This window comes from Palaemon carinicauda, chromosome 19, assembly GCF_036898095.1.
Source record: "Palaemon carinicauda isolate YSFRI2023 chromosome 19, ASM3689809v2, whole genome shotgun sequence".
Taxonomy (NCBI): Eukaryota; Metazoa; Arthropoda; class Malacostraca; order Decapoda; family Palaemonidae; genus Palaemon; species Palaemon carinicauda.
In genome coordinates, this window is record NC_090743.1 from 29,341,081 (window position 1) to 29,353,638 (window position 12,558).

A 12,558-nucleotide genomic window follows, 5' to 3' on the forward strand; every position below is an offset into this window, starting at 1 on the left:
TATATTAATTACATGAGTGATATAACCGAGTAGAAGATTATGGAAAATGTAAATTTATTCATTAAAGATAAATGATTAAATGTTGAGTTTAAGCTTAAGAATGATTACTGTTGACATGTATTCTCTATGTTTATTCTTTATTACAGGATGATGGATGTTATCTTGTGGCAATGGCATCATCTGGTTACATCTACTACCAGGTTTTAAGCGATGAAAGTTCTGCCCAGCATGGACCTTTTTATGTAACTAATGTACTGCAAGTTCAGCATCCTGACCTTAAGGTAAGACTGAATCTCTCTCACTCTCTTGCTCTCTTTTATATCCCCTTAGGCTTGTTCATGTTATCCTACAGGTTTAGCTCTTGAGCTCAAAGCAAGCAATATTTTGTGTCTAGGCGCATGTACCATTGTGTACTGTACTCAAGGAGTGTCTTCAAGTGTGTAATGTATATGAGGAAAACTTAATGAGACAGTTAATTTACCATAAACAGTTCAGTACTGTATGCACTTGTATGTTTTTGTATGACCCTGAAATTTTCACCCATAAAAGATTTTAAAATCTAAGGTATTACTGTGCTGACCAAAATTAAGTAAAGAAAACTACTTAAAAGGAGTATTCTCTTATAAAGTTGAAGGCTTTGAAAATTTATTCTTTATCATCAGGACTCAAATGGCCAGATTGGTGGAGGCGGTGTGTCTGTCTATTATTCTCATACTCTGCAGCTGTTATGCTTCAGTTATTCACAAGGAAAGAGCTTCATTGCACCTCTTGTGTCCCTGAGTAAGTATCCTGTTTAGATTACATGGTTATTAATGTAATTTATTGTTTTCAAACACTGATAAATGTTTTTTTGCATTGCTCAACAAGGTTGGAAAATATTTGCTTTGGGATTTTTCAGAGACACTGATTAATGCGGTGACTTATAATTTGCAGGTGAAAATGACAAGGTTGAAAAACTCTTCCCTGTCAGTGTCAAAGGAGGAAATGGCTCAGGTGGAGGTAGCAGCAGCAGCAGCAGCAGTAGTAGCAGTAGCAGTAGTAGTAACAGCAGTAGTAGCGGCGGAAGTGGTGGGAAGGTCACCCCTCAGCCACTTTGTCAGTGGGGTGAAGTTACAGGCCACCCTGGCTTGATCACTTGTCTGACCCAGTCGAGTGAGTGGTGTTCCCATTTTTTATTTTGATGATTCAAATGTTCTATTTTTAAGATTTTTGCTGTTTACCATTTACCTAAAAGGGTAAAAAACTTTGTTTTTCTTAGGCAAGCTTTATCTTAAATGGTTACATCCCTATCAAGTGACATCTTGACATACAGTATCAGACATAATTACAGTCCTGAAAATTGCATTATTATGAAAGGCCTTTGTTTGAAAATGATTTTAGATGTGATAAACTTTGAATTGCCATTAGCTGTAGGATGTCCTCAGAATATTCAAGTGTTGGCTGTGGTATAGGTTTTATCAGACATAGTTACTCATCAGTGGACCTAAGCCTCAATATCTCAAATAAAATAAGGGGCTACTAGCATTTACAATACCACATAGGTTCTGACTAGGATAATTAAGTTTGCTTTCTGAAATGTATCGTAAAGGAACTTCTGCTGTATAGCAAATAAATTTTTTGGTAAAGTATTCCCTGGGATTCTTTCTACAAAACTTTTTCCTCTTCAAAATATTCAGGTATGGATTAGTTTGCTTTGAACTAACCAAAAATCAGTATAAATGTTTGTTGTTTTTCAGGCAATAATCCAGTGATAATAATGGTGAAACCTGACCAAATATTGGTTCAAGAAATTAGAGTATTACCAGCCAAAAGCAAAATGACAGACTTGGTAGCACTTCGACACTCATGGTCTCCCAATCACGAAGCAAAAACGACACTGATCTTACTATGTGAGGATGGATCACTTCGAATCTACAATGCCAACCCTCAGACCACAGGTTAGAATATTTAATTGTATTTTATGAAAATCTGTAAGAAATAATACTGTAAGCAATTTTATTTGTCATCAGCAGTGGTTTGTAGTGCATAATGCCAGTTACTTACCTAATATACTAGTAATGATTTTTATATATTGCAGACTTCTGGTTGTCACCCCAGATGCAAAGTGTTAGTGCTATTTCATCACTAAGGCCATCAAGAAAGAAGAAAGCTCCAAAATTGGGGCGGCCATCAGGTTAGTACACTCTTATTGATGCTATTGAATAATACTTCATTGACTTGTAAAATCATATCCCATTTCTCAGATTAGAATGGTAACTACTGCATTGGGTTGAGCCACTTTTCTTTTGTTATTTCAGGATCTGTTGTGTTCCCTGTGGACTTCTTTGAACACTGCTCTGTTATGAATGACATTGAGTATGGAGGTAATGACCTCTTACAAGTATATAATGTACAGCAACTTAAGAACAGACTGAACAGCCAAGGTAATTACCATATTGATTATTTATTTATTCTCATTCTATTATGGAAATATATCGGTTTGCCTCAAAATTTTAGAGAGTAGCTTGAATATTGATAGTATAACTGTAGAAAATTGTTGCCTTTGTGTATGTCAGAGACTACTGTATTGAGCCCTTTTGTCAAGGGAAGTTAAATGAGGGAACTGTAAAACTGTTTATTCTTCAGGTATGTATGTTGCCTCAACCAAGCCTGGTGGATTCCAGCTAGAGGCAACCAATAATGATTCCACTCTTGTCATTTGTGGTATAAGAATAGCTGTTGGAGCTGTTGATACTCAACGAGTCCCTGCATACTTAGAGGTAAGTAAAATGAAATGTTCTTCGACATTACTTCTGTATCGGTGTGGTTTTAAGATGGCCTATTTTTATCCTGGGAATAAATAGTCAAATTATACTACAAACTCAAATTTTAAAACCAGACCTGGTCGATCCAAGATTCTTGAATATTACATTTGTCGTTCAGTTTGATTTAACAAGATACTCAAATTGAAACATTGTGTAAAGAATTTTTTTCTTTTCACTTTTAAAAGGTGTTTGGTCGTAGTGTGTCAATCTCTGCGACACGGAGCAGGTGGTTTGACGTTCCTTTAACAAGAGAGGAATCCTTACAAGCAGACAAGCGTATAGTGATAACATTTGGTCCATCTGCTGATTCATCTAATGTCACAATTGTGGATTCAGTAAAAATGTAAGTTAATTTTTTGTTTATATGTTAATTTACAGACCCCTTCCTAGTGTTATCTGTACTAACGGATTGAGTGCGGTTGGGGTTTTTGTGGTATGCTAATAGTTTTGTAAAAGGCACCTTAGTTAAGGCTACCCCAGACATTCTGTGCCTAGCTTTTTTAAACTAATTGAGGTCACTGAAATTTGCAATTTATGAGGCGAGAATAAAATAGCACTGCAGTTAAAATAAAATTGATTTTGAATAAAATTTGCCCATAAATGTGGCACTTTCCCAAACAGTGTCTGTTTAGATATTTTTAACAATAGATTACTCAAACTATGGACTCGTAATCAAATACTGTACATATATATCAATGGTAAGGATTTGCCATGTAATGTATCATCCTCAGAAGTAATATATGCGTCCTATGCGTTATTATTTTCCTTACAAACTTGACCTATGTTCCTAGTTGGGGATGCAGACTACCTAAACTTCTGTTTGTAGTAGTGAAAGAATGCATGGTCTTTTATTCTTGGAAAAGAAGTCGGTAGTTTAAACATTTGTTTGTCTATTCTATTGATCTTTAGGCTTTTTATATGAGGTCTGTTTCATTGTAAATGATGCCTAACTATATCAACTTTTTCTTTTAATTAGTTATGGGAAAACCAAGGATGATTTTGGCTGGCCAGAGGAACCTGAAGATTTCCCTACGACCGTAAGTGGGACCGGTTCAAGTGGGACTACGGGAAATGCAAGTGAGTCTTCTGCAACAGGAAGTTCCTCAACAAGTACTCCACTTCCACTAACAGCAGTTGATCGACTTGTATCTGCTGCTCTTGAAACTTTAGACGGATGCTTTGTTGCAACACCTGCAGAAAAGATTGTAGCTAGAGCTGGTGCTTTAGATTTAGCTACTAAACTACTGAATCTTCCTTTGCCACCTACTGTACAGGTAAGCAAAAGAATATTAAGTTTGGTTTTATACATTCAAAATTCTTAAACTGAAATGAGATATTCGGATGCCAAATCATTGCTTTTGTTGTTCTTAGTAGAACAAGTACCCCCCTGATTCAGGATGTCGTGACTTAGGGCAACTTCATATGGATTGAAATTGGTGTTTTTACATAATAATGGATTGGTTGAAACTATACATTCTAATATTCTTACTAAAGCAAGTAATGTTAAAAGATTTAAAACATTGTTTTCATCCATTTTTTAATGCCATTAAATTTTAGTGTAATTTGATGAACTCTCAAAACTTTTCAGCATCACACCAGAACACTTTTAGCATCCTTACATCAAAGCAGAGTAGCCTACCATAACCATAAAGATGGGGCTCAATTGGCTAGTGTGGTTGAAGCCCTTACATCCTTGCGAAGGGTTACAGATTCCAAGCAGCTCGACTGTGAAGCCTATCATCGACTGGTAGTAACTGCGAGAAACGTTGCTGTGGCAAGACCTCACAACCTGATCAAGTAAGATTCGTCATTGTAGACTTAACCTGATGATTCAAATTGAGCATATTGCATTCTCTATAGATTCCTGTAGAGGATAGCAATTTACATTTATTCAATTAGATGATATAATATGCATTTAAAGCTTTAACTATCTTTGTCTCAAGCAAAGGGAAGAAATATTAACTAGAAACTTGTTACTCAAGTTTCTGGTTTTCAGGTCACCCCTTTCTAGATTGAGAAGTATATAAGTTTATTTGGGGTATAGGTATTTTAATTTTACAAGACCCTAGTTGCATTTCTTGACTGTAAGGTTCTTTAGAAAATCTTCTGAAGTGGCTTGGAAAAAATGCAGCTAAGTAAAGTTGAAGTGTGACTGAAATAGGAGATAGCTTAATGAAGTGAAAAAGGCAGAAGCAGTAAGGCGATGACCAAAGTATTGTTGGGCTTAGTTACTCATCAAAATATAGTCATTATTTGGTATTTTGATCAGTTTTAAATTTTATTTTCCAATGATAACGAATATTGAGTTATGATTCATGTATTAATTGATGTTCTGCTAGGGTTTCAGTATGATAACCCTTTTAACATTCACATTGTTCTAGCTTAAGTTTTCTTAAGCAATGTATAGTAACTCTGCCAGTGTTGTCAGATTACTGTATAAGTCCGTAGAAGTAATAGTAAGGAATTGGAAATTGATTTATACAATAAAGATTTGTAGAGAATATGTAGTGAAAATATATTTCGGTTTAGGTATAGTAGTTGATTAAGAAAATTGAAAAATATTCAAATGCATTATTTAAGGTATTGATAAGCTTTCCAACTTTTAGGTTTCAGTATTGAATAAGTTAACCTTTAATTGTTCTCAAGTTCTTTAGTAAAAAAAGAAGCATATTCTGTATGTGCAAATGTGAATTGTTCGTACATTAAATAAAAAAAACTTTTTAAAGCACTTAGTATTAGGATTTTATATACAAATATGTCCCTAAAAAGGAGATTTATGAAATAATGCTATCAAGATGACTTTTGATATTCATTTGTCTTGTGTTTTTATTTACAGGTACACAGAAAAATTGTCAGCATGTGATGTAACAATGATTCAACCAGAGGAAGAAACCAAGAAATCTGATGATTCATCATCATTTGTGGCAAAAACTGAAGCAGATTTGTCCCTCTCCAAAAAATCTGATGGGGACTCAACCCTAAGCAAAGCTTCAGACACCACATCTGATTCTGAAGCCACTTTGGAAGGTGGAGACACTAATGGCAATGACATATCTAGTGATGACAATCACTTTTTGGCTCAGCTGATGAATGTGTTTTGGTCTCTGCACACTGCAAAGCCAGCCAATGTTTTCTTGACAACTGTTTGCCAACCTGGTATGTTATAAATTGTTTTCTAATCTTTAGTTATTTTATTTTTAACTGAGAAAGGATATTCGTGTTAAGTGATACTCATTTTTAAATTCCTCTAGATATAGTAAGAAACAAGGAGTAATAGATGGTTTTTAGAATAACAGAACAAAATTGTTTTCTAGGTAGCAAATGGTCTCTATCTCTCTTGGGTCTGCCCTCCACCACAATATTATTTCTTCAACCTCTTCACAAATACCTTTTATGTCCTCATCATAGAATTGAATGCACTCAACAACATGACTGCTGTAACCTCATGGCCACTTTACGAACTTAGTGTTCTAATATGCATAATATTTGGCTTCCAATTATTTCAGTCCTCACTCCCCTCTGTCTCATTATTGTATCTTTTGAACACTTGAGAAACACCTTTTATTCTACTTTGAATTCTAAGGCCTTAGCATAGGTAGCTCAAAGTTGTGTTTATTTCTGCATTCATATATCTTTGACATTGCTGTGACTGTGTAGGACCCTGTACTAATGCTTATAGGCATCTACTGTATATCCATTTCAAGTGTTGAATTGGGAAGTTAATTGTGTTAAATATCTTTTCAGGACTGACTCATGTGGAGGCCACTGTCCAAGCAGTAGTGGAAATAATTCATGCCTACACTGTGTGCTCCTTGTCAGCAGTGCCCCTTGCTGTCCGTTTATATACAGAACTACTGTTGTGTACAGATACGTCTGTAAGTTTTGGAGCTAAACAAGCCTTGATAAGAGTCTTGAGACCACGTCATAAGAGAAGAAAAGTGTTCATCCCAAGCCCTCCGAGATGCTCAACTCCTGGTGAGTACACATCTGGTAAGTGTAGAAGGAAGGTAAGTATTTCTCTAAAATAGAAATTTTATGAACACTATACTCCTGGAATAAGATGAATTTTGGGAAAGTTTAAGTCGTTATATCAACAAATTTCAAGTGGGAATTTTGCTTGTTACTTTGGGATATAGAATTCCTGTAGCTGAAATTAACTGCTCTTGACATACTGTACCTTATAGTTCGAAATTTTTTTTTACAGTTTTCTTGTACAGTAATTTGTTGAAGTTATTTCATGAATTTGTGCTTTTTTAATTTTAGTGCTTAGCCCTTAAAAGCTTCCCACCAATCTGTAATTGTATTATCATGTACAATTCATACCAGTGACATGAAATTGAAGCTTAGGTTCTCAGATGTCATATGGAATATGCAATGGTAGTTGAATTGCGTAAACGTTTATCTCAGTAAGAGTATTTCTTCATTAGACCATTTTGAATGACAGGAGTGGTAGATGATGCTGATAAGACAACACCAGCTCCTCAAGAACCTGCTGGGGCTGCATTGGTTGAACCTCCATTTGAAGGAGCTGAGGCTGCTGATCCTATTGTAGAAGCAGGTGATTAAAATTTTTTCTTATTTACTTTTCCAATCTTTATCACAAACTTTTTGAAGAAATAGTTGTGCTTTTGTACCTTTAATAGATGATGATGAAATCTGCTATAAATGTAGTCATGTCAGTTAAATAATTTATGGTTAACCTTTCCTAAATTGATTTATGCAACCTGTTAGTTTTGAAAGATGCTATGGCTGGTTTTATGAAGGTTATAGTTGTCATTGTATTTTCTAGTAGAGTACCGTTTTGTATTTTCTGGCTCAGAATTGTTCCTTATAATACACTAGTGTGTTTATTTCACTGAAAGGACCTTGAGGCTTTTGCTGCATTTTTGTGTGGTCTTTGAATCACTGACATTTGATTCTTTGGTTTTCTGTATTGTATTTCATTTTTATTCTGCCCCTCCCCCTTTTTTCTCTTATGGTAAGAGAGAGCCCATTTCTTTCATTGTTGGGAATGTCTGCCCTATAATTCATGGATTATAAGAAAAAGATTAAGATTCCAGCCATCAGAAGCAGATTTATTAGGAACTTGTGAAAGATGTAAGCAGTGGCATAGTCAAGATGATGAAACCTTAAGGTGTTAGGTTTGGTGATTTTTTTTACTAAATTTTATTACTGCTTTGATGATTTAAGCTGCATTGACGTCCTGTCAAATCTCAGTTCCCAAATATTACATTCTCCCAGTGTCATCAGAGTTATTAAGAGCCTAATAACTCCATATAGTACAATTTACTTACCTTTCAAGTTGCTCTGGTACTGGAAGAACATACTGGCGACCAGTCACCACAAAAACCCTTGAAATTTATTAAGTCCACTCCTATTACTATAGTACTTTTAAATCTTGCCTTAATGACCATAGCTCTGACATGGGCTGTAACCATAACCACTTTATTAACCACCTCCTGTTTGGGTAAATGCCATCAGTACACATCATGCCGTGCACTGTAGGCATTACTTCAAGGTCTTAGCAGCATACCTTCAGCCCCTAACTGCACTAGCTTTATATCTTTCTACTTTACCTCCAATCCCATTTCCTTTTGTTTCATTTGGCTGTCTTACCTTTTTCAACTTTTTCTTCTTTGTATAACTGAAGAGTTTCCCCCTAGTAGCATTTAGACATTGAAAGACCTAACAGGCCCCAGTGCTGGGCTACATAGTCCAAATTCATAAATGCAATCTTGTTATCAACCAATATTCTCTGGTGACCCAAACCACCACCCAAAAGTTCCTTTTACCCTTGTTACTGCAGATTCAGTTTGATATGATTGCCCCTGATTGCATGGTTTTTGATGCATTTTACAGGGCAGGATTCAAGCAAAGCTCATAAGCCAAAGAAGTTTCTCCTGCTGTCCTAGCCTCCACTGTTGGAGCTATGATGTTTTTGTAGTGTTCTAGATGATTTAGAAGTTTATAAAAGCATGTTTCAAAGTTCTCTTCTGGAAGGATTACCGTGATGCCCTGGTAAGGATTCCTCTTGCCAGAGGATATCTCCCATCCTACTGTGAGGTGGATAAGTTTAACACTAGCAGCAGAATCCTTGTAGACAAAACTTCATCGGCACTGCAGCTATCTGATTTTAGGCTTTACAGGCAGGCATCAGAGAAACAACTCAAGTTTGACAGTTTCTTAAAGTCTATATAAAGATGTAAAGTTACATGTAGATATGCTTCAAGTGACATCAGGTAGATGAGGCTACAGCTCATTCTAATCCTCAGTATGGTGAATTAGTTTGTGGTACCTGCTCAGTGGATTTAGTACACTGGTAAATCCTTAAAGAATTTATTGAATACAAAGGAACAGAATAAGAATAATTTGGTTATTGGAGCAACTTCGTTTTCTTCTAGCACTACCAGCTTCTTCACTTAGTCAAGATCTTTTCTTTAGGTCACTAGAACTTTTGCGGGCTTCTATATTTGCATCGATCATGGTATATGATTCCCTTGCCAGACTACCATTCTGGGCTATTTGGTCATACATACATATACCAAGGCACCTCCCCCAATTTTGGGGGGCAGCCGACATCAACAAATGAAACAAAAACAAAAAAGGGGACCTCTACTCTCTACATTCCTCCCAGCCTATATAAAGACATATAAAGACAAAATGTAAATTTTTGAATTGACTTGGCAGCAATAACTTGGTCTCGGGTAAAGATCTGATCTCTAGCAACAGATTTTGTATAAAGTATTAATAATGTAGCAAGATTCATTTCTTGCTAAAATACTTTCTCTTATTTTTTATTTGACCTTTGAATACGGTCCTCTATTTTCAGGAAGTGGTGGTGAAGGACTTGAAGGCCTTGGAGTACTTGGTGGAGGTGGAGGAAGCTTAGCCTTAAGAGGAGCCCTGATGGGTGGTATGCTGGATCTTCCTGCTGATGATGATGATGCCATGGTTGAATTAGCCATTGCTCTATCATTACATGATGAACAAGGTCAAGCACCTGCCGATTTGGGGAACTTGCATCCTGGACTACAAGGGCTTGTTGGAGGTCTTCCAGGCTTACATCGTCTGCAAGGTCTTAGTGGCCAAGTTCTTCAAAGCCTTCAGGTACTAGCTGCTGGGGGTATACCTGGTGGTGGGCCACAAGCTAATGCTCAAGAAGTGCAACAGGTGAGAGGAAATAAAGCTAAACTGCAAAGGTGAATGCTTCCTGGTGCTTGTAAAGAAAGTTTGTTTTGTACAGTTGGTGTTGTTGATGTTGGTACTCTTCACAGGAAGCTAAGGGGACATCTGACACTTGCACATTGTAGCAGGTAACAATGTATAGTAATGCATTTTTATCCATTTTACATTGTTCTCGATAGAAAAATAGAAAAATATAAATATTTGCCTAATAGCAATAAGTAAAATTAATGAAATGGGATTTACTCATGTGTTCACTAGCTAAGCGACTTGTTTCACAGGCAATGTTGCCAACAGTCTCTTACTAAACACACTATCACCAGCTACAATGTAAAGGTGATGACATCTCTTTAACTAACCATGAATTGTGCCTGAATTAATGAAGCCAATTGTTCCTTACTAACAGTGTGTATGGTTTATATGATAATTTCTTCTGCTGCTTTTATGTTTTGCATTAAGTTTGTAATGTTTTACAGGATGGTGTTGAGGAACAAGAGACAGGTGATGGTGAGGTTGGAGATGGGCAAGAAAATGGCCATTACTCTGATACTACAGCTTCAGCTAATGGGTCAGATGATGATGATGGCGATGGTTCAACAGCTGCTACTGATGGGTCAAATTTGAGAGCTTCCCCTGCTGAACATGTATGTACCAGTTAAAGTAGTGTTTAAACACTTCTTATATTCCTAATGAAAACCATGATCGAGTGCATATGTTTCTGTATTAACAAGAATATAAAGTAAATTACCATGGCAATGGTGGTCAAATGTGGAGAACAAAATTTAAAAGTAAATAAGTGCAGTCTGCTGTCATGTGGCATGTTGCTGAAATGAATTGCGTAAATTATTTGAGCTCTTGGTAGATGTCTTGTCCTAAGAAGGAAATTAGTGCTAATTTTTGCCTTGAAAAATAATCACGAGTATGTATGTCCTATTTATATATCGGTGGTCATCAAAAAGACAGCTCGCCTTTGATCTAGTTCAAAATTCAGTCGGTTACTACAGTTTTATTAGCATAATAAGGTATTCTGTTTTTTATTTCATGAATACATTTTAAATTTCTATTAGTACAAAATATTTCCACCATAAAATTCCTCTATATTTATGAATTGTCTTTCATGTTAGGAATGGTTCCACTGTTTATATTCCTCGAGTAATTTTATGCTTCACATTTTATGAAAAGTCATACAATTTCGTTACATTTCGCAGAGTATCATTCCAGGTACAGTCATGAAAAATGAATGCTTTTGTACCCACTGTGGTAAATCTTCCCTCCAACCAGCAACAATGCAGTAGAACCACTCAAATATCATGAATAAGTTGTGTTTGTCATGTTGCTGGTGGAGAGGTTCACTGCTATTCTGGAAATATATGTAGCATGTGTATGTAACACATGCTAACACATTCGTATACTGCTGTTAACACACACACACACACACTCATTCTCTCTCTCATTCTCTCTCTCTCTCTCTCTCTCTCTCTCTCTCTCTCTCTCTCTCTCTCTCTCTCCCTCCCTCCCTCCCTCCCTCCCTCCCTCCCTCCCCCCGAATAGCGGTGAACCTCTCCGCCACTCACACCCGAATATGACAAACATCTTTCATTCTAAATAACACTAGAATAGTACTGAAGCACCGCAGCGTTGACAGTCGGAGGAAAGGCTTAACCCGATGGATACAGGAACTCATTTCTATAATAAAAGTTTTCTCTAACAAAACATTTATCTCTCTACTTTTTCTTTATAGGCTGGCAGTGCTGGTAGTGAGTCAGGAGGTTCTGTTGTTGAAAGTTTAGGGGGAGAACATAATGTATCAGGAAGGAGCTCTGCTTATGGGGATGCAGGTCAAGATTCTGGGCCAGCTACCCTGCGAGAAGGGTCTTCGGCTCTTTCTGCTAATCTTCAGGTATTATGATTTTTTATTATCAAGGGAAAACTGGTTAATGTTATTAAACATACTGAAATACCTACTGAATTTATATTGGTTACAACTCTTCATTGGTAATGTATTTTCAGGGCGAACTTGTAGAGGAGGAATTGCCTGAAGGCGGCGTTGGATTACATACACTTCGTTTAGCCCTTTTGGATGCTTTAGTCCAGCGTATTCCTTCATTGTCAGCTGTCGGGGGAGTTACAACTATACCATTTTTCCAGGTGAGGAGAACATTTTGTAAAATCAAAGGAATGAGCTATAGTGCGCAAGATAAGAATTGGCAATCTTAACTAATAATTGGGTGTAATCCTCCTCTAATGTAAATATGAGTTGTTTTTTGTAAGAAGTTTAAATTTTTCAGGTTCTTCTAATGTTAACCTCGGACCTTGATGGAACAGATACACGTGATCGAACAAGTCTAGATGCTGTTCTTGATGCTTTAGTAACTCAATTGAACATGAGTAGTATTGATGTCTCGACTGTATCAGAACGCACAGCTGGCAAGGAAGTCCAGTTGGTTGTCATGAGACTCCTAAGTAAGTTTGGTCTTACTTATTTAACAAGATTTATTTTTTACATTTTATTGAGCAGTGCACATATTAAAGAAACTAGGAAATAGTTTGTTTCTGACATTATTTAGTGTAA

General features: G+C 36.4%; 1 protein-coding gene across 7 annotated transcripts in view; it reads left to right on the forward strand.

Annotated features, from left to right (window-relative positions):
* Positions 1 to 12,558, forward strand: part of poe (E3 ubiquitin-protein ligase-like protein poe) — an 87,266-nt gene that overhangs the window by 59,802 nt on the left and 14,906 nt on the right. For 4 of the 7 annotated variants that reach the window (XM_068393390.1, XM_068393394.1, XM_068393393.1 and 1 more), the window contains 18 exons: positions 147 to 281; positions 663 to 780; positions 934 to 1,152; positions 1,737 to 1,937; positions 2,078 to 2,173; positions 2,298 to 2,423; positions 2,626 to 2,759; positions 2,990 to 3,147; positions 3,781 to 4,078; positions 4,393 to 4,601; positions 5,641 to 5,960; positions 6,549 to 6,794; positions 7,249 to 7,362; positions 9,634 to 9,974; positions 10,463 to 10,630; positions 11,728 to 11,886; positions 11,997 to 12,134; positions 12,275 to 12,449. In XM_068393390.1, the coding sequence (XP_068249491.1) occupies positions 147 to 281; positions 663 to 780; positions 934 to 1,152; positions 1,737 to 1,937; positions 2,078 to 2,173; positions 2,298 to 2,423; positions 2,626 to 2,759; positions 2,990 to 3,147; positions 3,781 to 4,078; positions 4,393 to 4,601; positions 5,641 to 5,960; positions 6,549 to 6,794; positions 7,249 to 7,362; positions 9,634 to 9,974; positions 10,463 to 10,630; positions 11,728 to 11,886; positions 11,997 to 12,134; positions 12,275 to 12,449 (3,355 nt within the window). The remainder of the gene's footprint in view (positions 1 to 146; positions 282 to 662; positions 781 to 933; positions 1,153 to 1,736; positions 1,938 to 2,077; positions 2,174 to 2,297; positions 2,424 to 2,625; positions 2,760 to 2,989; positions 3,148 to 3,780; positions 4,079 to 4,392; positions 4,602 to 5,640; positions 5,961 to 6,548; positions 6,795 to 7,248; positions 7,363 to 9,633; positions 9,975 to 10,462; positions 10,631 to 11,727; positions 11,887 to 11,996; positions 12,135 to 12,274; positions 12,450 to 12,558) is intronic. The other 3 variants (XM_068393392.1, XM_068393396.1, XM_068393395.1) reach the window with 2 other exon arrangements.